At 42.3% G+C, this 25,412-nt stretch overlaps 1 protein-coding gene across 1 annotated transcript; it reads right to left on the bottom strand.

The window, feature by feature from the left end:
* Positions 1-1,423: 1,423 nt before the first annotated feature.
* Positions 1,424-1,834, bottom strand: LOC138878607 (uncharacterized). The gene has a single exon (XM_070158299.1). The coding sequence runs from the start codon at positions 1,832-1,834 to the stop codon at positions 1,424-1,426; it is 411 nt and encodes a 136-aa protein (XP_070014400.1).
* Positions 1,835-25,412: the final 23,578 nt, after the last annotated feature.

Genomic DNA, 25,412 nt, shown 5'->3' with positions numbered 1-25,412 from the left:
CCTCAAAAATCTAGCCTAAGAACTTTCATTCATTTTCCCCAATTTTCCACCCAAAATCACAAATTAAATGATGGAATCAAAGGCATAATCATGGAAATTGACCAAAATTAGATAGGAATCACTTACTCCAAACACCCATGCAAGAATCTCTCCAAAAATCGCCTTCTACCGAGTTTCTAATTCAATTTTATGTTATGAACTCAAAACTCTCGTTTTTGAATCTTTTATTCTGCGCAGATATGCCTTCATCGCGATTGCGGAACATAACTCGCGATCGCGAAGCAGAACTATGCTGCCGCACAAATTAACTCTACGCGAATGCAGAATTCTCCACGTGAACGCGGTAAACTAACCCTCTGGCTTAGGCGATCGCGAATGACCTCACACATTCGCGATGAGCAAAACGCGTGGTCCCAGCTCCTACCTCACTTCCTCTTCGCGAACGCGGCCTAGCCCACGCGTTCGTGATGCACTGATACTTAAATCTACGCGATTGTAGCTCTCTACTCGCGAACGCGTAGGGAAAATTCCATCAGTGACCTATTTAGCCTACGCGATCATGGACCTGCCCCCGCGATCGCGTATAAGGAAACTAGATCAGCTAAAAACTTGCAAACTCAACTTCAGTAGTCGCCCAACTTCAATTCTTGACCCGTTAACCACCCGAAACTCATCCAAGGCCCCCGGGACCTCAACCAAACATGCCATCAAGTCCCATAACATTATACGAACTTTGTCGAACCTTCAAATCACCTCAAACAAAATCAAAAACATGAATCGCACTCCAATTCAAGCCTAATGAACTTTGAAACTTCCAATTTCTACAAACGACGCCTAAATCTATCAAATCACGTCCGATTGACCTCAAATTTTGCACACAAGTCACAAATGACACAACGGATCTGCTCCAATTTCCGAAATTGGAATCCGACCTCGATATCAAAAAGTCCACTCCCGGTCAAATTTAATCAAAAAATTCAACTTTTTCTATTTCAAGCCTAATTCCACTGCAGACCTCTAAGTCACAATCTGGACACACTCCTAAGTCCGAAATCATCCAACGGAGCTAACAGAACCATCAAAACTCAATTCCAGGCCGTTTACACATAAGTTAACATCCGGTAAACTTTTCCAACTTAAGCTTTCCATTATAAGGCTAAGCGTCTCAATTCATTCTGAAGTCCTTCCGGACCCGAACCGACTAACCCGATAAGTCGTAAAACAAAAGTAAAGCATAAAATGAGCAGTAAATGGGGAAACATGGCTACAACTCTCAAAACGACTGGCCATGTCATTACATCCTCCCTCTCTTAAACAAACGTTCGTCCTCGAACGGGTCGAGAAGTATACTTGGAGTCTCAAATAGGTGTGGATATCTGATTCGCATCTCCTGCTCGGTCTCCCAAGTATCCTCCTCAACGGGCTAACCTCTCCACTGCACCTTTAGTGAAGCTATATAATTTGATCTCAACTTTCGAACCTGCCCATCCAAATTGCCCACAGACTCCACATCATAAGTCAAATCACCATCCAACTGAACTGTACTGAAATCCAAAATATGAGACGGATCGCTGACATACTTTCGGAGCATAGAAACAAGAAATACTGGATGCACACTCGAGAAACTAGGTGGCAAGAAAAGCTCGTAAGCCATCTCTCCAATCCTCCGAAGCACCTTAATCGACCCAATAACTCGAGGGCTAAACTTGTCCTTCTTCCCATATCTCATAACACCCTTCATGGGTGAAACCTTCAACAAGACTTTCTTCCCAACCATGTAAGCAACATCACAGACCTTCCTGTTGGCATAGCTCTTTTGTCTAGACTGCGCCATGCAAAGCCACTCCTGAATCAATTTAACCTTGTCCAATGCATCCTAAACCAAGTCAGTACCCAATAGCCTGGTCTCGTCCGGCTCAAACCAACCTACCGGAGATCTACACCGCCTCCCATACAAATCCTCATACGGCACCATCTGAATGATGGACTGGTAGCTATTGTTGTAGGAAAACTACGCGAGTGGCAGAAACTGATCCCATGAAGCCCCAAAATTAATGACACAAGCGCGTAACATGTCCTCTCATATCTGAATAGTGCGCTCAGACTGTACGTCTGTATAAGGGTGAAATGTTGTACTCAACTCAACCTGAGTGCCCAACTCTCGTTGCACGGCTCTCCAAAACTGCGATGTAAACTGCGTGTATCGATCTGAAATGATGGACACTGGCACACCGTGAAGGCAGACAATCTCTCCGATGTAAATCTCAGCCAACCGCTCTGAAGAATAGGTAGTACCAACTGGAATAAAGTGCGCGAACTTGGTCAGCCGATCTACAATCACCCAAATAGCATCGAACTTCCTCGAAGTCCGTGGGAGCCCAACTAAAAAATCCATAATGATCCACTCCTACTTCCACTCTGGAATCTCGATCCTCTGAAGCAATCTACCCGGTCTTTGATGCTCATACTTCACCTGCTGATAGTTAAGGCACCGAGCTACAAACCCCACTATATCCTTCTTCATTTGCTCTACCAATAGTGCTGCCTCAAGTCCTGATACTTCTTCGCGGTACTCGTATGAATGGAATACCGCACACTATAGGCCTCCTCAAGAATTAACTCACATAACCAATCCACATTGGGAACACAAATCCGACCCTGCATCCTCAATACCCCATCATCCCCAATAGTAATATCTCTGGCATCACCGTGCTGAACCCTATCCTTAAGGACAAGAAAATGAGTATCATCATACTGGCACTCTCTGATACGATCAAATAAGGAAGATTGAGAAACCACACAAGTTAGGACCCGGCTGAGCTCCGAAATATCCAGTCTCACGAACCGGTTGGCCAAGGACTGAACATCAATTGCAAGAGGTCTCTCACTATGGGATTGAATGCAAGACTACCCATACCCTTTCTACTCAAGGCATCGACCATCACATTGACCTTCCCGGGGTGATACAGAATGGTGATATCATAGTCCTTTAGTAGATCCAACCATCGCCACTGCCTCAAATTTAGATCCTTCTATTTAAACACGTGTTGGAGGCTCCGATGATACGTAAACACCTCGCAAGACACACTGTAGAGATAATCCTCCAAATCTTTAATGCATGAACGATGGAAGCTAACTCCAAATCATGAACAAGGTATTTCTTCTCATGATGCTTCAACTGACGTGAATCATAAGCAATCACTCTACCCCCCTGCATCAAGACACACCCAATACCAATCCGAGAAGCATCACAATATATTTTGTAAGAACCTGAAGCTGAAGGCAACACTAGAACTGGAGTTGTGGTCAAGGCAGTCTTGAGCTTCTGAAAGCTCTCTTCACACTCATCCGACCACCTAAAAGGAGCACCTTTCTGGGTCAATTTGGTCAAGGGAGATGCAATAGAAAAGAAACCCTCCATGAAGTGACAGTAATAATCGGCCAAGCCGAGAAAGCTCCGAATCTCCATAGCTAAGGACGGTCTGGGCCAACTTTAGACTGCCTTTATCTTCTTCAGATCCACCTGAATGCCCTCACTGGACACCACGTGCCCCAAGAATGCCACTGAAATGAGCCAAAACTCACACTTGGAGAACTTGGCATAAAGTTTCTCCTCTCTCAACCGCTGCAACACAATCCTCAAATGCTGGGCATGCTCCTCCCAACTACGAGAGTACACTAGGATATCATCAATGAATACAATAACAAACAAGTAAAGCTAAGGCTGAAACACGTTGCTCATCAGATGTATGAATGTTGTTGGGGCATTTGTCAGCCTAAAAGACATCACAAGAACTCATAATGACCATAACAGGTCATAAATGCTATCTTTAGAATGTCCGAGTCCCGAATCTTCAGCTGGTGATACCAGTCCTCAAATTAATCTTGGAGAACACCCTCACTCCTTGAAGCTGGTCAAATAGATCATCAATACGCGGTTAAGGATACATGTTCTTGATTGTGACTTTGTTCAACTGCATATAATCAATGCACATTCTCATAGTACCATCCTTATTCTTTACAAACAACACCGGTGCACTCCAAGGTGACACACTAGGCCTGATAAACCCCTTATCAAAGAGTTCCTAAAGTTGCTCCTTCAATTCCTTCAACTCAGCTAGTGTCATGCGATATGGTGGAATAGAAATGGGTAAGTGCCCGGCACCAAGTCAATACCAAAGTCAATATCTCTATCGGGCAGCATGCCGAGCAAGTCTGCAGGAAACGCGTGCTGAAACTCCCGTACCACCGAAACAGAATCAATAGTGGGAGTATCAGCACTAATATCCCTCCCAAAGGCCAAATAAGATAAACAACCTTTCCCAACTGTCCGCTGGGCCTTCAAATATGAAATCACTCTATTGGGAACATAGTGTAAAGAACCTCTCCACTCAATCCTCGACAACCCCGGTATTGCCAATGTCACGGTCTTAGCGTGATAATCTAAAACCGCATGACATGGAGACAACCAATCCATACCAAAGATCACGTCGAAATCAACCATACTAAGCAACGAGAGATTAACTCTAGTCTCTAGACTCCCAATAATCACCACACACGACCGATATACACGGTCCACAATAATAGTATCGCCCACCGGTGTAGAGACATGAACAGATAAAACTAAGGACTCACAGGGCATATCCAGATAATGAGCAAAATATGATGAGACATATGAATAACTGGAACCAGGATCAAATAAAACAGATGCATCCCTATGGCAAACTAAGACAATACCTGTGATCACTACATCTAAAGCAACAACATCTGGTCTGGCAAGAATAACATATGTCGCGCCCCATTTTCTCACGAAAGCGGGTTTCGACGTGTGACAACTCTTTTAAAGGAAGAGGGTATTAAAAGAGAAGAGTCACAACCTGACGATTTTTAAGGCGTTAGGGCACCTATTATGAAAATATCTCTGTTTGAATAGTCAATGCCACCAAAGGTCGGGTAAGGGCTCAAATTACCTCAAAGAGAAGGTGTTAGGCACTCCTCGAGGTCCATAACTGTGGGTCCCGGCCGAACTTAAGACTATGCGGATTATGTAATTAGTCTAAGTGGTCAAATAAACAAAGAGAATATAAAAATAAAAAATCTCATTATAGCATAGTAAGAATTGGTACAAATCATTAATATTACAAGGATGCGACTACAATAGTCTACATAAATGACTAAGTGTGAATAAAAAGTATATAAAGGAGGGGGAATCCTAAGTTTATTAGCCTGAAGGATCACCCCGTGCAACATAAATAATACTTTGCAACTCCTTTTAGATAGGAGTTGCTCATATTATTCAGCGAGTACAAACTATCATCTCATGCTACCCGATTACTATGTTGAAGTTGTTTACCTAAAGCATTCTAATTCAATTCTAGTCGCGTCCTATGTGTGCACTACTCGTCCTATGCCTATGGTCCAGGAGGCTTTGGAACTCTATTTGGGTGTCTCTAGACTTATTTAGGCTGCTCAAAAATGATAAAACTAATCGTGCATTAAAAAACAAAGAGGACTGCATAGAATAGCAAAGAGTGGCTCATATTAGCCTCCGCACATAAACAAAGAAGCACGCAGACTGATTTTTAGATTAAGTAATAGAATATTTTGAGCTCTGAGACTTGAAATCCTTGTTCATATAGGCATGATCTCTATATGATTCCAATATCAAATAGGCAATGCTGCATTTTTTAGGCCAATGTACGGATAGATTAAATCATTATAAGTCCTATAGATATGGTTTCTAAGTGATTCTGATTTCTAGCAATGTACGGGCAACATATTTGCAGATTACAAACCTATATGCATGATTTCTAGATTGCTGGCGCAAAGAGGCAGTGAAACAACTCCAGAACCCTGAACTACCAACACTTATTTTATAGAAAATTCCTTAGGTGGGGCGACAATGTCCTAGAAGCATGATATCTAATCGTTGGCAATTGATTTTATTGTTTTTATCCCTATTGGCATGCTTTCTGAACAACACAAATGAATGGAGCAGTTGATTGATTTTTTAATCCTATAGGAATGATATCTAGATGAGCAGTGCAATGATAGTTGACGCAACTAATAGATTAGTCATTCGAAGTCCTATAGGCATGACATCTAGGTGAGTAAAATATTGCATTGTTACGTCCTATACACATGCTATCTAAGGAAACATAGTAGTGGAAACTGGTACGAAAAATACTTGAAAGAGAATATGTTTAAGTGATGTGTCTGTGTGTGACTCCTATAGACAGGCTTTCTACTCATTAAATCAAAAACATGTAAAGCAAAGAGCGAATAGACCACATAGATCCTATAGGCATGCTTTCTACCCATTTATGCGAGAATTAGAGTACCCTACCCCCTTTTTACTAATTTGCTCATATGTTTTTTTCATAAATTATTAAATACCCAAAAAATAATGAATACAAGTGCGAACATTACATATTAGAAGATTACAGGTGCAATACACATAGTAGACCCAAAAGAATATAACCCAGTAACACCTGGGCCTTCAGCGAGCTTCACCTTTCACACGAATAGTAAACCCAAGACCCATCATATCTAAAGTGTGAGAGTGTATCAACTACACTCTCATGGCCCTACACGAAATCTTACCAGAATTAGACAGGAGAAACATATATAGTAACCAATTGGCAGTTCTAAAGTCTATTAGCAATGATTATAATTCTTAGAAGCTAAGGGAACAATACTAGTTAAATAAAAGGACTTGAGCATACCAACTGGATAGACAACTTTGGCATAGCTAGTTCGACATAGAAGAACTAACAACCATATTGAACTATCATTCGACAAAGGGAAGGGTATAGCATACTGACACAATTACTCATTAAGAAGGTTGAAAAGGCAAATCTATTGAGTTAACAGGACAAACACACACATGTCAATTTACCAGAAACCAAGATTAGCACGAGACATTAACCAAAATAGGTCAGAAAAAGACTTTAAACGAGTGAGCCTTATTTGAAATAATTATAGTTAGAGGGATATACAATTGCACATGAAAATGACCATAAGCGGCATCACAATAAACTAATGGCAAGGTTTACTCATGATAATATATAGCACTTAAGGGGAATGAGACAGGAAAGCATTGCTATTTGCACTAATTGCTTAGATAGAAGGGAAACTAACATAGCAATTTGCCCTAGAGGCCATTCTAAACCAAACACGCAACAATACTTAAATGGAATGGGAACATGCTTTAGCTAATCAATACAGCCTCAGAGATCTATCATATTGGGCAAGAAGAACTCAATAAGGTCTAGAACACAAACATAGAAATACATGACAAGATAGAGAACACACATTAGTCTAGAAATACCTAAGAAAGTCGGAATCTATTCCAATAATGAAAGCATCTTATATCTACTAAACTCAACTAATAAAGAACATGGAATGGCCGGGGATTAATTATAAAACAATATCATGACATATAGTAACAGGGATCCATGAATAACAAGAAAATTGAATCATACTTATAGAATTTAAACAACATTAGCACATAGAACATACGTCATAGACAAATAGAAAAGAGAATAGTTGACATTGTAAGAGTCAAGGACACTAACCAGTAGCAAAGTTAAACAAACAAAAGAATGAGGAGTTAGAATACTGGTAGCAAGAGAACCCAGATCCCCGGTGCTTTAGAGTTCACAAGAGCCTCGAGAATGGCTCCGAGCAGTGCTCGCACCGGATGAGGCTGTTTTACAATATTATGGCCTTGTCTTTCAGCCAGTCAAGGATTCAACAATTTCAGAAAATATTCAAATGTCTCAGAAGAAGTGAACGAGTGAGAGAAGAGTGTAGTGAGTGTAATAGTAGTGGAAATTAGGTTTTCTTTCAAGGGGAAATTGGGGAGGGGTTTATATAGTGTTCAAATTGAGCGGATGAACATGAAAATCATCAGTCAAACACAAGAAAGGAAAGAATATATCACATGCAATCAAAATCAGTAAGGAGAAAGGAAAATCCCAAACCTAGTTGGGTCCAACGACCTTAAATCGAACCAATAATGCAAGAATCGTCCATTGTACAGTATATACAGACGAAAGATCGTCCAGATCTTCACAAAATTAGAGTAAATCAGGCCCGTTCTTGAAAGGTAATTCTTGCCAAAAATAGGGCAAGAACTAAGTAACACCATAGACATGCACATAATAGTAAGGTATCACAAAATAGGTAAGTAGATCATGGATTGATTCCATGATTAGGTTGGAAACGAAGAGGAGTAAGGGTATTGCAGCTAGGGTTTCTCAAAGACGAGTGGAGTGGAGAGGTTTCAGAGGCGAATGTTAGGTGGATAATGAGGATTAGGGTTTGGGTTGGGTTAATTAAAAGGAGAAAATGAACGAGGGTCATTGATCTGTCAAGATCAACGGCCAGGATTAAAAATTGTACGAGGGGGTCGTTTGAAGTGAGTTGCGACCTGGTTTTAGTAAAGGGTCATTTGGCTTGGGCTGGGGGTTGTTGGGCTGAGGATTTGGGCCAAGTTTGGTCCGAAATTGGCTTAAAATTGGGCCATAGTTTAAATACACAAAATTTATAAAAAACAAATTTATAAAAGTAATTAATAAATAGTAAAAATATTAATTATGCAATAAAATGATTGGATATAATAACTTAGCATTATAAAAATATAAAATATTATTTTGGCACAAATAATGTAATAAAACGCAATTATGCATGAATATATGCTATTATTGCAAAATTACATAAATAACTAAAATATAGTTGTAATTATATAAAATAAAGTAAAATATTGTTAAACACAAACGTGGATATAAAATGATAAATTTGGATGATTAAGTCATCACTAATAATTTAAAAGGATAATTAATAAATATACAAGTAATTTAAATGCGAGAAAATTAATTTTAAGGCTCTAAATATTATGAAAAATGCTTGAATAAATCTTGTAAATTAAATAATGATGCAAAATGACTTTTTGAAAATACATATACTATTTGAAAAAATATGAGGGAAAAATTGGGTATCAACAACATAGAATCGAGCCTCACCGCCACCTGATCGGCCTCTCCCTCTAGGGCGACCTCTAGCTGACTGGGCCCCACCCCGAGCTGGCTATGCGGGTGGTGGCGTAACTGGCGCTGAAGTCGTAATTTGACTCCTCTGCTGAGCCGGACCTCCCGTAAGGCGGAGACGATATCTCCTGATATGACCAAACTATCCATACTCATAGCAACTCCCCGTGGCTGGTAGTGGGGACTGAAGGGAGCCTCGAGCACCGAGATAACTACTAGAAGGACCTGGCATAGATGAGCCCTGAACCGATGGAGCACGGGACAATCTCTGAGCTAGAAGGGCACTGAGAGATGACTCGCCCTGATGAGAACTATAAGATCCATGGCCGGATGACGCACTATGGTGACAAACTGTCTGAGAATGCCTTTAAGGACTCCTCGTGCCGTGGTGGAACTGACCCCCAGAAGGAACACCGCCAAAACCACCCGGTCCACGAGGCCACTTGGCATCTCTCTCACCGCTCTCCTGACTACGGACCATCTCTATCTGTCGAGCAATGTCGACTACCTCAGCAAAAGTAGCACCAGATACCCTCATTCGAGTCATAAGCAATCACAACTGATATGTGAGGCCATCGATGAACCTCTTAATCCTCTCCCTATCAGTGGGAACCAACCAAACCGCATGACAAGCCAACTTAGAAAACCTCATCTCCTACTGCGTCACGGACATGCCATCCTGACGTAACTGCTCAAACTATCTGCGCAGCTCCTCTCTGCGAGACTACGACACGAAGTTCTCCAAAAAATGAACGAAGAACTCCTGCTATGTAAGTGGTGCTGCACCGACCGACCTGCACCTCTCATAAGCCTCCCACCAACTAAAAGCAACCCTAGTGAATTGAAAAGTAGTGAATGAGACCCCACTGGTCTCAGAAATACCGGCTGTGCGAAGCACCCGTTCACATCTATCCAAGAAGCCCTAGGAATCCTCCGACTTTGCCCCACTGAAAGATGGGAGTTGGAGCCTCCCAACCCTCTCTAGTCTCTCTACTCATCATCAGTCATAGCAGGAACCACATGGGCCTGAGCAGGTACGACCGGCTGGGCTGGGAGTGCCCCCGATGTCTGGAGTACCTCCCCGGCTTAAGAAGTGGCTACTGCAGCCGGAACGGAGACCGCCCGAGTAAGATTGGTACACACGGTCAGAACCTGAGCTAAGGCCTCCTGAAGGCCCGAAATTACAATAAGCACAGCTGGTGCCTGAGCTGGCCCCACTGGCTCATCCGCAACTGGAACCTACTTTGGAACTAGGGCAACTGGTGGGTCTACTGGTGTGGTACTATATGAGTTGCACCTCTGCCTCTATCGCGGCCTCGGCCTCTCGCGGCCCTAGCTAGTAGTACTGGTGGCTGTCCATCCTGCTCAGTATTATGCGTCCTCACCATTTATGAGAGAATAGAATAACAGAAGTTTTATTACCGGAATCAAAAAATTCACACGACAAGAATACAAGAATGTGAAGTTTCCTAAAGGTTCGGCAACCCCTCGAAGATAAATGCAGACGTCTCCATACTGATCCGCAAGACTCTGCTAAACCTGCTCATGACTCGTGAGACCTATGTAACCTAGGTTTTGATACCAATTTGTAATGACCCAAAATTCTAACATGTCGTGATGGCGCCTATCGTGGTACTAGGCAAGCTGACATTTATGAAAAATTCTAACTCTTTTGACAAAAATGGGTTTAAAGTAGTTTAAATATCAATTTCTCATAAACAAGATAAAAGATCCAAACACAACGCGGAAAAACTCCCAAATTGGGGTGTCATAGAGTACATGAGCATCTAAGTGTTACAAGTCTGGAATACACAGCTAACATAGTCTGAAGCTAGAAAAACAGTGAAAAGAAAAGATAGGGAAGGAGAAAACAAGGGATGCGAACGCCGGTCAGCTACCTCGAAGTCTCCAATTATCAGCTGCACAAGGTATCAACACCCACCGTGTCCGGAAATACCTGGATCTGCACACAAAGTTCAGGGTGTAGCATGAGTACTACCAACTTAGTAAATAATAATACTAAATAAAGAACTGAAAGATAGTGACAAACTACACAGTTATAGTTCAAATTTCAGTAATTTTCAACATAGGAAAAATAGGCATGCTTTCAATTTCGACAATTTAAGCCAAATCAGCTATCTCGTATCGAATTCGAGTAAAACGGAATATAATATCTTTTAGAAAACTTTCAAACAGTGATATATGGTAGCTAAGTGCAATAATAATGACATCAAGAGCATCCTCTTAGAGTAACAATCAGTCAATCTTTCTCAATATCTCTGCACTCGACACTCAGCACTCGGAACTCAACACTCGTACTCAATGGGTACCTACGCTCACTGGGAATGTACAGACTCTAGAGGGGCTCCTTCGCCCTAAATGTTATATTGCTGTGCCGTGCAGCCCAATCCCATAAATATATAAATAGCCATAAGGCTTTTACAGCGCGCAACCCAATCCACATATATACAGTCCTAAGGCTCATTGCGGCATGTAACCCGATCCACATATACACATCCCTGAGGCTTTTTGCGGCGTGCAACCCGATCCACATATATACATATCGCTCACATCTCGGCACTTAGGCCCTAACTCAGTCACCAACCTCTCCAGTCTCTCGGACCTTCAAAAGTCATGAAAATCAGCCCAAACATCAATAACAGGAAGTATCAACAAGGAATAATAGAGTCTGAGATATGATATACAAGAAAAATCTGAGACTGAGTGCAAACAACAAATAACATGTAATTCAACACGTGCACGACCTCTGTGGGCTCCAACAGTATCAACACATAGTCTAAACATGATTTTTAACATAATTTATAGTTAAATTTCTATAACACATGGAGAATATATAGCTAGCAACAAGTTATTCAACTTTACAATTTCAATGGAATGGACCAATTCCCAATTCCTGCGGTGCACACCAAAATGCCCGTCACCTAGCATGTGCGTCACCTCCAAACCAATAACATAACATACAAATTCGGGGTTTCATACCCTCCAAACCAGATTTAGAACTGTTACTTACTTCAATCTAAGCAAAATCCCTACTCCAATACGCCTTTGCCTCGCAAATTATCCTCCGAACGTCTCGAATCTCGCCACAAAAAAATACGATCAATACGAGCTAAGGAATCAATTCCATAAGAAAAATATGAAGTGTTAATCTAAAATCCGAAATCGGCTCATAACCGGCCCCCGAGACCACGCCCCGAAATTCAATAAAACTAACGAAAATCGAAAGCCTATTCAAGCACGAGTCTAAACATACCAAATTTACTCAAATCCGATATTAATATCCCATTTAAAACCTCAAAAATCTAGCCTAAGAACTTCTTCATTTTTTTCAATTTTCCACCCAAAATCACAAATTAAATGATGGAATCAAAGGCATAATCATGGGAATTGGCCAAAATTAGATAGGAACCCCTTACCCAAACACTCACGCAAGAATCTCTCCAAAAATCACCTTCTACTAAGCTCCCAATTTAATTTTATGTTATGAACTCAAAACCCTCGTTTTTGAATCTGTTATTCTTCCCAGATATGCCTTCATTGCAATCGCGGAACATACCTCGCGATCGTGAAGCACAACCCTGCTGCCCCACAAATTAACCCTACGCGAACGCGGTGAACTGACCCTCTGACTTACGCGATCGCGAACGACCTCACGCGTTCGCGATGAATGCATGGTCCCAGCTCCTACCTCACTTCCTCTTCACGAACACGGCCTAGCCCACGCGTTCGCGATACACTGCTACCCAAAGCTACGCGATCGCAGCCCTCTACTCACGAACGCGTAGAGCAAATTCCATCAGTGACCCAATTAGCCTACGCGATTGCGGACCTGCCCATGCGTATAAGGAAACTAGATCAACCAAAAACCAGCAAACTCAACTTCAGCAGTCTCCCAACTTCAATTCTTGATCCGTTAACCACCTGAAACTTACTCGAAGCTCCCGGGACCTCAACCAAAACATGCCATCAGGTCCCATAACATCATATGAACTTAGTCAAACCTTCAAATCACCTCAATAAATATAAAAAAATATGAATCACACCTCAATTCAAGCCTAATGAGCTTTAAAACTTCCAAATTCTACAAACGACGCCGAAACCTATCAAATCACGTCCAATTGACCTCAAGTTTTGCACACAAGTCACAAATGACACCACAGACCTGCTTCAACTTCCGGAACGGAATCTGACACCGATATCAAAAAATTCACTCCCGGTCAAATTTTTCCAAAAAATTCAACTTTCGCTATTTCAAGCCTAATTCCACTACGGACCTCCAAATCACAATCTGAGCTAACGGAACCATCGAAATATCGTTTACACATAAGTCAACATCCGGTCAACTTTTCCAACTTAGGCTTTCCATTATGAGACTAAGTGTCTCAATTCACTTCAAAGTCCCTCCGGATCCGAACCGACTAACCCGGTAAGTCATAAAATAATAGTAAAGCACAAAATGAGCAGTAAAAGGGGAAACAAGGCTACAGCTCTAAAAAATGACCGGCCGAATTGTTACAAAGGATTCCCCTTATGCCAAGTTATTTGAGCAAAGATCATTTTTAGCTCGCAATCAAAAATTATATATTGTTTGTATTATATATATATATATATATATATATATATATATATATATATATATATATATAATACAAAAAATATTTTTTTTTGGATATTATTTTTAGAGCGGCTATAGAATGTTAGTTTTCCAAAGTTATTTGTATTACATTCTAACCGCCCTTTTCACCCAAAACAGAAAGCATAACACTATCAAAACTCTTTATCTTTTTTCATTTTTTAGTTTTATTATATAGGGGATATATAGGAAAAAGAAGAATAGATGAGGGGCTTATAAGATAGGGAGTCAAACCCTTACCAATAAGGTAAAAATTCATCTATTCATCCAACCGAGCTACTAAGATTCTCCACCAAAATTTTTTAGAAGATGAATGCAACTTGATTAAGGTAAATAATCACATGGAAGAGGCGGATTCGACCTACATACAATGGGTTCAAATTCAACTGAATCCAGAACCTTCGACACAAAAACATAAATATAAATTATTAAGAAATTATTAAAATTTCAACAAATATCAAATTTGGAATCCATAATTTTAGGCGTAAAAGTTATTTTATGCTAAAAGCCTTAAACATTGAATTTATCAAAGTTTAAATTCTAAATCCACCTCTAATGACCATTATATTTGTTTATCAAATTAAAAGCGGATCACTAATTATTTACAATTAACCGAAAAGATGTATACTTCCACTAATATAAACACCACTTGTCAAAACAGCAAAGATGTATTGTCTATCTCAACTCTTATAAACAAGTTGAAGCCATCAATGTGGAGAATTTCTGCTGAAATTTTGGTTACAAATAGGTCCTATATTGCCTTATACCCACTGCCATGACGGCTAACGACTTGCTTCTATTGTCGTACATTTCTTATGCTTCTTTTATTCCTTCTAACTTTTAAATTTTAAGTGAATGAAAATATTACGTTATATTAATATTATTTTTTAAACAATTTGATAATATATAAACACACACACACAAAAAAGAAAAAGAGAATTATTAGTTTCAATGATGTAATCAACTAATTATTTGATAGGATAAAATGTTAGTTTGACCAGATGTTGAGGCATTGTTGAACTCACAATATTCTTCTGAGCACATGCTACTAGGACCCCTATGACTATATTCCTCGACTTTCCAATCAATTCAATGATTTAGATTTTCGAAACAAAATAATCATTGTCCATTCTCTGTTTTGTTTTTGAATTCTGAGACGCCAGACTTAGTTGAATCTTATCATAATAAGTAGGTAAAATATATAAATACACTCACTTGCCTACATACAATACAAATACACAGGGACGGAGCCTCATTACAGGTTGCGGGTTCGCTAAAATCCAGTAGTTTTTGTTTAAATTTTGTATTTGTATAAAAAAATCTAATGAATATGTACAAATTCTTAATTTAGAACTCAATAACTTAAAAGGATTATAATCCCAAACCCATAAAATTTAAATCCTAGCTCCGCCTATGCAAATATACAATATGTATATGTGTATCAGTTTTACATGTATGCGCATGCGTGCATGTGTCTGTGCTAATTTACTTAACACAGATAGAACTTGCTTTCATTAGATGAGGAGATTACGAATTTAAGCAGTGGAAACTAATAACTACGAATTTTTCGAAAAGATCTCATGAGGACGGATTGTAAATATCAAGAATAATACAACCAACATATGGGACAACTTCAGTACCACCGTACGTACAAAGAACAGTAATCTGATTCAGATCACCATTTGTTAAGTTTGTTTGTACCAATTAATATGTGGGACAACAATGTTGCATTTACCAGCCACCGATCATCACTAGCCATGAATTAGCAACCTCAAGTTTTAGATTTTAAAAGACAATATCGTACGTTTATGGACGCTTTTCCAGATTTAAGATGGAGATGAACAGACTTCAAAAAGATAAATATCTGAACTCAAAAGTAATGTTACGCAACGCCTTCCTGATGATCTTTGGAAGGGCAACGTAAGGCTAAGCAACCGATGTCAGTGCGGTTGCTGTCCGCCAATGAGGTCCTCGCCGCACGCTAGACTAGATTGTCAGTGCCGTGCGGGAAAACCAATGTCGTGGGCAATTGCGGAAGCTTGAGAGAGAATTGGGTTTTGAATGCTGATGATGATTTTATTGATGACTGAAAATGATGATTACAATGATGTGGTGTCGAGGGGGAGAGACACCAGAAAATGCTGATTGAAATGTTTGATTGTTTGGTCCCCCTTAATAATGCTTAAAAAAAATAAACCAACATGACAAGACTAGTCCTAATAAAGCTGTAGAAGCACACTGAAATGAAAATGATGAAAACTAGTCTATGATTACAATGAAAAGGACTTAGATTATTACAAGGAAAAACTAAGTCCGATGGCAGCATCTTTGTCTTGCGGGTCTGCGCGCGCGTTGCTGTGGGCGCGCGCGACACTTGATGTGCTGGCCTGAGGCTGGGCACTGGTGCTTGGCATCAGGGTCTGTGCGCGAGGCGCTGCTGGAATGGGCCTGCAGCTGGGCGCTGGCGAGGCATCAGGATCTGCGCGCGCGGCATTGTCAGGGCGCGCGGCGCTGTTGTCATTGGCCAGCCCTTGGGCGCTGGCGAGAGGCATCGGTGGGGCGACAGAGGCACATGCGCGCTTGTCACTTGGCGCAGCCAAGACCACGGGGCCGACCATGGCGCTAGGCATTGTGAGGCTTGCTAGGCCGCCATGGGGCGCGGCCAAGGGGTCATGGGGCATGTCTGGAAAGCAGCCCATGACATTCTCCCCCACCTGAGTTGGCGCCGTCCTCGGAGCCTTATGATGATGATGATGATGATGATGATTCTGATGGTTGTTGGATGGGAGGTCTGCGCCCCTCTGTTCTGTGAGCTTGCTGTTGTAGCGAAGCAATGATTTCATGCGGCTGACATGGAAGACTGGATGGATCTTCCACCAGGATGGAGTTTTGACCTGGTATGTGGACTTCCCAATGCGTTTTTCAATGGGCAGGGGCCCGATGTATTTTTGTTGCAGCCGAGGGTCATGGGTCCTTTCTGCAAACAAGTACTGCTTTGGGATGCGTAGCATTACTTTATCCCCTGGTTGATGTTGGGAAAAGCAACGCTTTTGTTCGGTGAACCTTTTTGCCCGCTCTTGGGCCCTGATGAGATAGCTCCGCACTATCTCCATGTTGCGCTCCCATTCGCTCGAGAAGTTGGCAGCTCGAGGAGATTTCGGCATGGTTGATGCATTCACCGTTTGCGGGAGAAGCGGTTGCTGTCCGGTAACAATTTCAAAAGGGCTCTTGTTTGTATGATGGCTCTTTTGAGAATTGAAACACAGTTGAGCAGCATCCAGGAGCTTCACCCAATGCTTCTGTGATCCGGTTGCGAAGTTGCGGAGATATTCCTCCAGCATGTCATCGAACCGGTCTGTCTGGCCATCCGATGGTGGATGGATGTCTGTGTTGTGACTCAATGTTGACCCAAAGCACCTGAAGAGATGGGTCCAGAAGTTGCTAGTAAAGCGTGAGTCGCGCCTACTAACAATGTTTTTGGGCAGGCCCCAATGTTTGACAATGTGCGAGAAGAAGAGTCGAGCTGTATCTTCTGCTGAGATGTTTTGCGGGGCTGCTATGAAAGTTGCATAGTCTGAGAACTGATCTATGACAACCATGATGGATGCAAGATTGCCAACTTGGGGCAATCCCGTGATGAATCTTGAGGGAAACACTTTCCCATGGTCTCTGAGGGACATGTGATGGCTGCGAGGGTCCCGGCTGTGATGAGTGATCCGACTTGTCCTTGTGGCATGGCTGACAAGTCTTCACACGATGATGAGCGTCACCAGTCTTTTGAGGCCGATGACATGATGGCTGATTGTTGCTGCGAAGGGTAGCCTGAACCTGGGGTTCATGTCTGTTGACTACCTTCTCCAACTGCATGGCCGAGATGTTTTCAGCGGCCATCTTTATGGGAAAGCATGGTATGGTGCAGGGCTTGGCCCCGTTTTCTCCCATCATCAGGAGCATGTTGGCAAATGGTACTGGAATGGTGTTGGTTTGCCTCATGAAATCCAAACCCACTATGATGTCGAAGTCATCTATGATTGCGATGCGCAGGTCGATGCTTCCTTTGTATGGGCCAAGTTTCACTGGGACATTTGTAGCTGTTCCACCCAATGTCTGAGGTGGTGAGTTGATAGCCTTGACGCGGCCTTTGCTCTTTTGTACCACAAGACCTAGGCGCTCTACTTGCGTTGATGACAAGTAGTTATGGGTGGCACCCGTGTCTATCAATGCGTGAAGGGGCTTGCCGTTCACTTTCAATTCGACGAACATTAGGGTCCTCGCTTGCTTAGGAGGTCCTTCGTCCATCTTTTCTTTCCCTTTCCTGGTGATCGGGACTGATGTTTTCTTAGGAGGACATGCACTGGTCCCCGCTAAGGCATGAGGGATAGAGCCAACAATTGCATTGAAGGCGCCTACCTGGTCGTCGTCTGATGAGTCTGATGTGTCTAACTCACCCTCGACCGTCTGATGAGCATTGACCTTGATGTTTGGGCATTCATTGTTCCAATGTGCCCCGCCGCAATGACGGCATTCTGAGGGAGGCTTTCTCCCCTGATTGTTGTTGATGGATGCAGCACTGTTGCTGTTGGAGGGAGGAGTCTTAGTTTTGGATGCACTCCGATCTCCCCCACTTTTGCTTGGGCCACCATTGCTGGGATGGTGCCCGTTGGATCCCCCTCGGACAGACGGCTGGGGCCTGTCATTCTGAGTTCCCAAATGATAGTCGCCAAGGCATTCTGCAGCTTGAATGGCCTTGGGCAGGGTGTCTACCCGTTGTCGCTGTAGTTCCATACGGGCATGAGGTTTCAAACCTTCTATGAATGCGAAGAGTTTGTCTTTGTCCCCCATGTCGCGTATGTTTAGCATGAGTGCGGAGAATTCGCGCACGTACTCCCTCACTGATCTGGTGTGGCGGAGGTCCCGTAGCTTTCTCCTTGCGTTGTATTCCACATTTTCGGGAAAGAACTGCAGGCGTATGGCTACCTTCAATTCGTCCCATGTCTGAAGAGTATCTTCACCGGCCTTGATGGCTTCGTGTTTGACCCGCCACCAAAGTTTGGCATCGCCCTGAAGATACATGGCAGCAGTCGCTACCTTTTTGGATTCCTCCAAATGGCCCACGGCATCGAAGTATTGTTCGATGTCGAAGATGAAGTTTTCCACTTCTTTAGCATCCCGGGATCCGTCGTATGGCTTTGGCTCCGGTATCTTAAGCTTTTGTGGAATGGGGGTGAGGTTTGCTGCACCCCTGATGTGATGGTCGCCTTCTCGAAGTAGGCTCTGTAAGGCAGCATTGACAACGTTGAGCTTGTCAGTCAAGTCGTTTATGGTTTGCTGCATGGCAGTTAGTCTGTCTGCCTCATGTTGCTGATGGGCTAAATCGTCGGCACGCTCCTGTTGGAGGTCCTCAAATTTGCCATGGATGTTGGCAGTTTCAATGGCTGCCGTTTGTCGGTCCTCGTCGGAGTCACGACTGATGTTTGCAATGTCATTTTCGGCCTGCCGCATTCGGCGGTCCAGGTCGTCCAACCTTTGCACTAGGTTGTTGCTTTGATCAGGCACCGTTTCTACGATGGGTCGTAATCGGTCAACCGTCTCTTCTAGGGATGCTAGACGCTCCCCATGATTCACCATGGTCAGAAATGGTGATGATGGCAAATGTTCCCTCGTCCGATGTCGAGCCTAGGCTCTGATACCAACTGTTACGCAACGCCTTCCTGATGATCTTTGGAAGGGCAACGTAAGGCTAAGCAACCGATGTCAGTGCGGTTGCTGTCCGCCAATGAGGTCCTCGCCGCACGCTAGACTAGATTGTCAGTGCCGTGCGGGAAAACCAATGTCGTGGGCAATTGCGGAAGCTTGAGAGAGAATTGGGTTTTGAATGCTGATGATGATTTTATTGATGACTGAAAATGATGATTACAATGATGTGGTGTCGAGGGGGAGAGACACCAGAAAATGCTGATTGAAATGTTTGATTGTTTGGTCCCCCTTAATAATGCTTAAAAAAAATAAACCAACATGACAAGACTAGTCCTAATAAAGCTGTAGAAGCACACTGAAATGAAAATGATGAAAACTAGTCTATGATTACAATGAAAAGGACTTAGATTATTACAAGGAAAAACTAAGTCCGATGGCAGCATCTTTGTCTTGCGGGTCTGCGCGCGCGTTGCTGTGGGCGCGCGCGACACTTGATGTGCTGGCCTGAGGCTGGGCACTGGTGCTTGGCATCAGGGTCTGTGCGCGAGGCGCTGCTGGAATGGGCCTGCAGCTGGGCGCTGGCGAGGCATCAGGATCTGCGCGCGCGGCATTGTCAGGGCGCGCGGCGCTGTTGTCATTGGCCAGCCCTTGGGCGCTGGCGAGAGGCATCGGTGGGGCGACAGAGGCACATGCGCGCTTGTCACTTGGCGCAGCCAAGACCACGGGGCCGACCATGGCGCTAGGCATTGTGAGGCTTGCTAGGCCGCCATGGGGCGCGGCCAAGGGGTCATGGGGCATGTCTGGAAAGCAGCCCATGACAGTAATATCTCTAGAGACATCAGACAAAATGCAATGGTCCCTAATTTCTGTATGGATGATACCGTTCAACACTGTTATTAGTCTCTTTCTTGTTTAGTGTATGTGTTTCTTTGTAGAGGCAGATCCACCACCACTAACAATAACGTATTCAGTGTAATCCCATAAGTAGAGTCTAAGAAAGATAGTGTGTACGCATGTTATTAATATATGTTCTAATAATTTTTCCACAAGTAAAATAGAAACAGAAATAGAAATAGAAGAATTAAAAGTTCCGAGCCCAACAGAAAACTGTGTTTCCTTAAGGAATTTAATCCTCTCACTGTTGCTCAAGGTTATTTGATTAATTTCTCCCAAGATAGAACATAACAACTATTCTGTAATATCAGTAATAAAAATTACAAAACTTTGTAGAACTCAACAAACGGAGGTAAACCACACTAATGTTTACTTTTGGTTTGAAAACAATGCAAAAATGCAGAGAAAGAAGGGAGATTGTAAGGTGTACAAAACTGTTACGACCCGAACGGTCGTTTTGAGCATTTGTACTTTGCTCGGTTGTTTGAGGCATGAGTAGCTCCGTATGATGTATTATGACTTATGTGAATCGTCGGTTTTGATTTTCAGGTTATTCAAAATTGATTTGGAAGGATGATTCTTAGCTAGAAGCTTTAAATTTGAAAGGTTTGACCAAGTTTAGTCTTTTTTGTATTTGACCTCGGATCGGATTTTTGATAGTTCTGTTAGCTCCGTCGGGTGATTTTGGACTTAGGAGCATGTCCGGATTATGATTTGGAGGTCCGTAGTAGAATTTGGCTTGAATGGCGAAAGTTAGAATTTTGGAAAGTTTGACCGGGAGTGGACTTTTGATATCGGGGTTGGATTCCGATTCCGATTCCGAAAGTTAAAACAGGTCTGTAATGTCAAATGTGACTTGTGTGAAAATTTTGAGGTCAATCAGACGTGATTTGATGGGTTTCAGCATCGATTGTGGAAGTTGAAGTTTCATAGTTTAATGATTTCGAATTGAGGTGTGATTCGTCGTATCGATGTTGTTATGTGTGTTTTGAGGCCTCGAGTAGGTCCATATTATGTTAAGGGACTTGTTGATATATTTGGACGGGGTCCCGAGTGGCTTGGGTGAGTTTCAGACGAGGTTCAGATCATTTTCATTCTATGTTGTATTGCTGAAGATTTTCTGGTTCCGGTATGACCGTACCTGCAGATTGTTGAGCACAGGTACGGAGGCACAAAAGCAGCAGTGCCATTGCAGAAGTTAGACAGGGAGTTGGGCATGAGGATCGCTGGTGCGGGTGCTTGGATGCACCTGCGCAACCGCAGATGTGGTTAGAGTGCGCAGAAGTGCGATCCCAGGAGCGACTTAAGGACCGTAAGTGCAAGTTTTTGCTAAGTGAGGCTGTTTCACAGAAGCGAGGAATTACCGCAAAAGTGGTGGTCGCAGATGCAACAATTTGATCGCAAATGCGGTATAGCTGGGGCAGAGTTATAAAAATCAAGGGTTTTGGTCTTTATTCATATTTTGAGATGTGAGACTCGGATTGAGGCGATTATTGGAGCAAGTTTCATCACAAGGATTGGGGTAAGTGTTCTTTACTCATTTTTTACTACACTTCATGAATCTATCTTCATTTTTGGCAATTGGTTGATGAATTTTAAGGAGAAATTGAGGGTTTTGGCCTAAAGTTTCATAATAGGATTTTTTGAGCTTTGAAGACCGATTTGGAGTCGGATTTGAGTGTAACTAGTATGGTTGGACCCGTAATTTAGTGAGTTATTAGATTTTATGAGTTTTGTCATGTTATGAGGCGCGGGCCCAGGTTGGGCTTTTAGGCCAATTTCGGGCTTTGATTCAAGATCTGATCTTTTACGAGCGGGATTGGTTCCTTTAGCGTGGCTTGATGTATTTGAATTGTTACTTATCAGTTTTGAGCCGTTCAGAGGTCAGGACGCGCGGAATGGCATCTTTGGAGCATCGCTTGGCTTGCTCAGCATTGGTATTGGCTCGTTCGAGATAAGTAACTCTTCTAAACTTAGTGCTGAGGGTATACAACCCTGAATTACATGCTATGTGATTGATATTGAGGTGACACACATTCTAGGTGACGGGTGTGTGGGCATGCACCTTGTGAATTTGTGACTCCATTGTTTAATGGCACTATTTAGTGGCTCTATTTTGTTGATATCTGCATTTTCACCATGTGATTAAGTAATTGAGCTATACATCATGCTAGATATCCTGTTTAGGCTTTATGCTGATATTGTTTGACACATAGTGGTCGTTTTTTGCTGTCATCTCAGCGATTTCATTGATATTTCATACTCAATCACATTTATACATTCATATCATGTCTCAGTCTGAGTTGTTACATATTGATACATCATATCATTATTCCAGGTCAATTTTCATGAAATTGTGAGTCCGTGGGTAAGACTGGAGAGATTGATGACTATGTGAGGCTGAGAGCCTGATTATGAGTGATAGTTATGGAATCGGGCTGCACGTTGCAGGGGTTATATTGATGATTATGATAGCGCTTGGGCTGAAGGAGCCCTTACGGAGTCTGTACATACCCCAAGTGAGCGCGGATGATATTATTGAGGGATGGATTGCCCTGGACATGGATTTGTTTGAAGTACTTCATACTTGGAGATGGATTTCTCCACAGGGTTGGATTGCCCTTTTTCTTCGGTATTGGGTGACTTATAATCAGTGTTGTAAATGTGTCGGGATGGATTTCCCTAGGCAGTATGGGCCATATACATCACCGTGTGGTTGAGCATGATGAGTAAAAAGTGTGAGATAGTGAGATTGAATACTCTGAGAATGTGAGTACATAATTCATCTTTGAGATACATGGCATTGGCATGCACACATAACATACATGCATAGAGGTGCATTTTTCCTCATGTTGTACAGTATCACGTCATTCATGATTCTCATACATATTGATATGTGGGCATAAAGAGGTATTTCACACTTGCTATCTGGAAAGAAAATGAAACATCTTATTTACTGTGAAAAGAATTTTTAGATAAATTACAGTTTTTAAACTATCTCATATTTTACAACGATTTCGGTATAGGAGTTGAGTTTTCATTGATATTTTTGAAAAGCGAAACTTTCGGAAAAGGTGTGTTGGTTCCCTATATTATGGCTATTAGGAACATGTATGATGGGGCTAAGACTCGGGTTAGGATAGTAGGAGGCGACTCTGAGCATTTTTCGGTTGAATTGGGGTTATACCAAGGCTCTGCGCTCAGTCCATTCTTATTTGCCCTAGTGATGGATGCATAAAAAACCATATTCAAGGGGAGGTTCCATGGTGCATACTATTTGCCGCTGAAATAGTTCTAATTGATGAGTCATGGGCCGGTGTTAACGAGAGACTAGACGTTTGGAGACAGACTCTTGAGTCTAAAGTTTTCAAGCTGAGCAAAACGAAGACGAAATACTTGGAGTGTAAATTCAGCACTGAGCCAAGGGAAGTGGGTATGGATGTGAGGCTTAAATCACAGGTTATCCCAAATAGAGGTAGCTTCAAGTACCTTGGGTCGGTTATCCACGGGGGAAGGGAGATCGATGAGGATGTCGCACACCGTATTGGGGTAGGATGGATGAAGTGGAGGTTAGCATCCGGAGTTTTGTGTGACAAGAGAGTGCCAACAATACTCAAAGGTAAGTTCTATAAAGCGGTGGTTAGACCGGCCATGATGTATGGGGTTGAGTCTTGGCCTGTTAAGAACTCACATATCCAAAAGATGAAAGTAGCAGAAATGAGGATGTTGAGGTGGATGTGCGGGCACACTAGGATGGATAAGATTAGAAATGATGATATTCGAGAAAAGGTGCACGTGGCTCCCATTGATGACAAGACGTGGGAAGCGAGGCTCAGATGGTTTAGACATGTACAGAGGAGAAGCCCAGATGCTCCAGTAAGGAGGTGTGAGCGATTGATTGTGGAGGGCAGGAGAAGAGGTAGATGGTAGCCTAAGAAGTATTAGGGAGAAGTGATCAAACAGGATATGGCGAGGCTTCAGATTTCTGAGGACATGACACTTGATACAAAAGTTGTGGAGGTCAAGTATTACGGTTGTAGACTGGGAGGTAGTTGAGTCTTGCATTACCTAGTACTATTGTGAGCCTAGTATGGTAGGGTTTTTGTTTGAAATAGCTAGGGGCATTGTCGTGTCTTACTATTTTCTCTTTTCGGTGTTGGAGCTATTTACTAGCCATCATTTTTGTTTTGCATTTTTCCTTCTGTATTTTATGATTTTATTTTTTCTATGATCTCTATGGTGAAACTAATATTCTCTCATTTTTGTTTTTCTTATTATCTTGAGCCGAGGGTCTTCTGGAAACATCCTCTCTACTCCTTCGGGGCAGTGGTAAGGTCTGCGTATATACTACCCTCCCTAGACCCCACTTGTGGGATTTTACTGGGTTGTTGTTGTTGTTTTGTTGTTGTAAAAAAGCTGGGCATTTATATCTCTGAGTTGCTTTCTTATATGCTCTACGTTGTTATGAACTGCTATTGGTTATTGGTGTTAGACCCGAACAATGTTCCAGCTCGTCACTGCTTTCAATCTAAGGTTAGGTTTGTTACTTACTCAGTACATGGGGTCGGTTGTACTGATACTACACTTCTGCACATTGCATGCAGATGTTGGTTGTTGTTGGTGGTGTGCTCGATGGTTGCCGGATTGAAGATGTACCTGCCTTCCTGTTGTAATTGCCTCTTGTTCGTGATAGCCGTAGAATTTATAAAACTCTGTTTTTGTACTTTTCAAATAGAAAATGTATTTACTTCATATCAGTTTGTAAACTTTATTCTTAAAAGCTCATGATTTGTACCACCAGACTTTGGGAAATGTACAAAATTCAGTTAACTTCTATTTAATTGTTTGATTGACTTCATTGGAATTGGGTAATTATTAGTTGGCTTATCTAGCGGGTTGGGTTAGGGGCCATCACGACTTGTGGATTTTGGGTTGTGACAGATTGGTATTAGAGCTCTATGTTCATGGGTTCTACAAGTCATGAACAGGTGTCTAGTAGAGTCTTGTGGATCGGTATGATGACCTCCATACCTATCTTCGAGAGGCTACAGTACATTTAGGATATACTTCCCATCTTTTTTTCCTAATTGTGCGGCATTGATTTAGCTTGAAACGTA

This window comes from Nicotiana sylvestris, chromosome 9 (assembly GCF_000393655.2).
Source record: "Nicotiana sylvestris chromosome 9, ASM39365v2, whole genome shotgun sequence".
Classification (NCBI taxonomy): Eukaryota; Viridiplantae; Streptophyta; class Magnoliopsida; order Solanales; family Solanaceae; genus Nicotiana; species Nicotiana sylvestris.
Note: the sequence above shows the minus strand (reverse complement) of the source record. Positions and strands in the feature narration are given on the sequence as shown.

Bases quoted from the DNA above. Each gene is read 5' to 3' on its own strand.
- LOC138878607 (XM_070158299.1), bottom strand. From the start codon at position 1,834: ATGGCGCAGTCTAGACAAAAGAGCTATGCCAACAGGAAGGTCTGTGAT.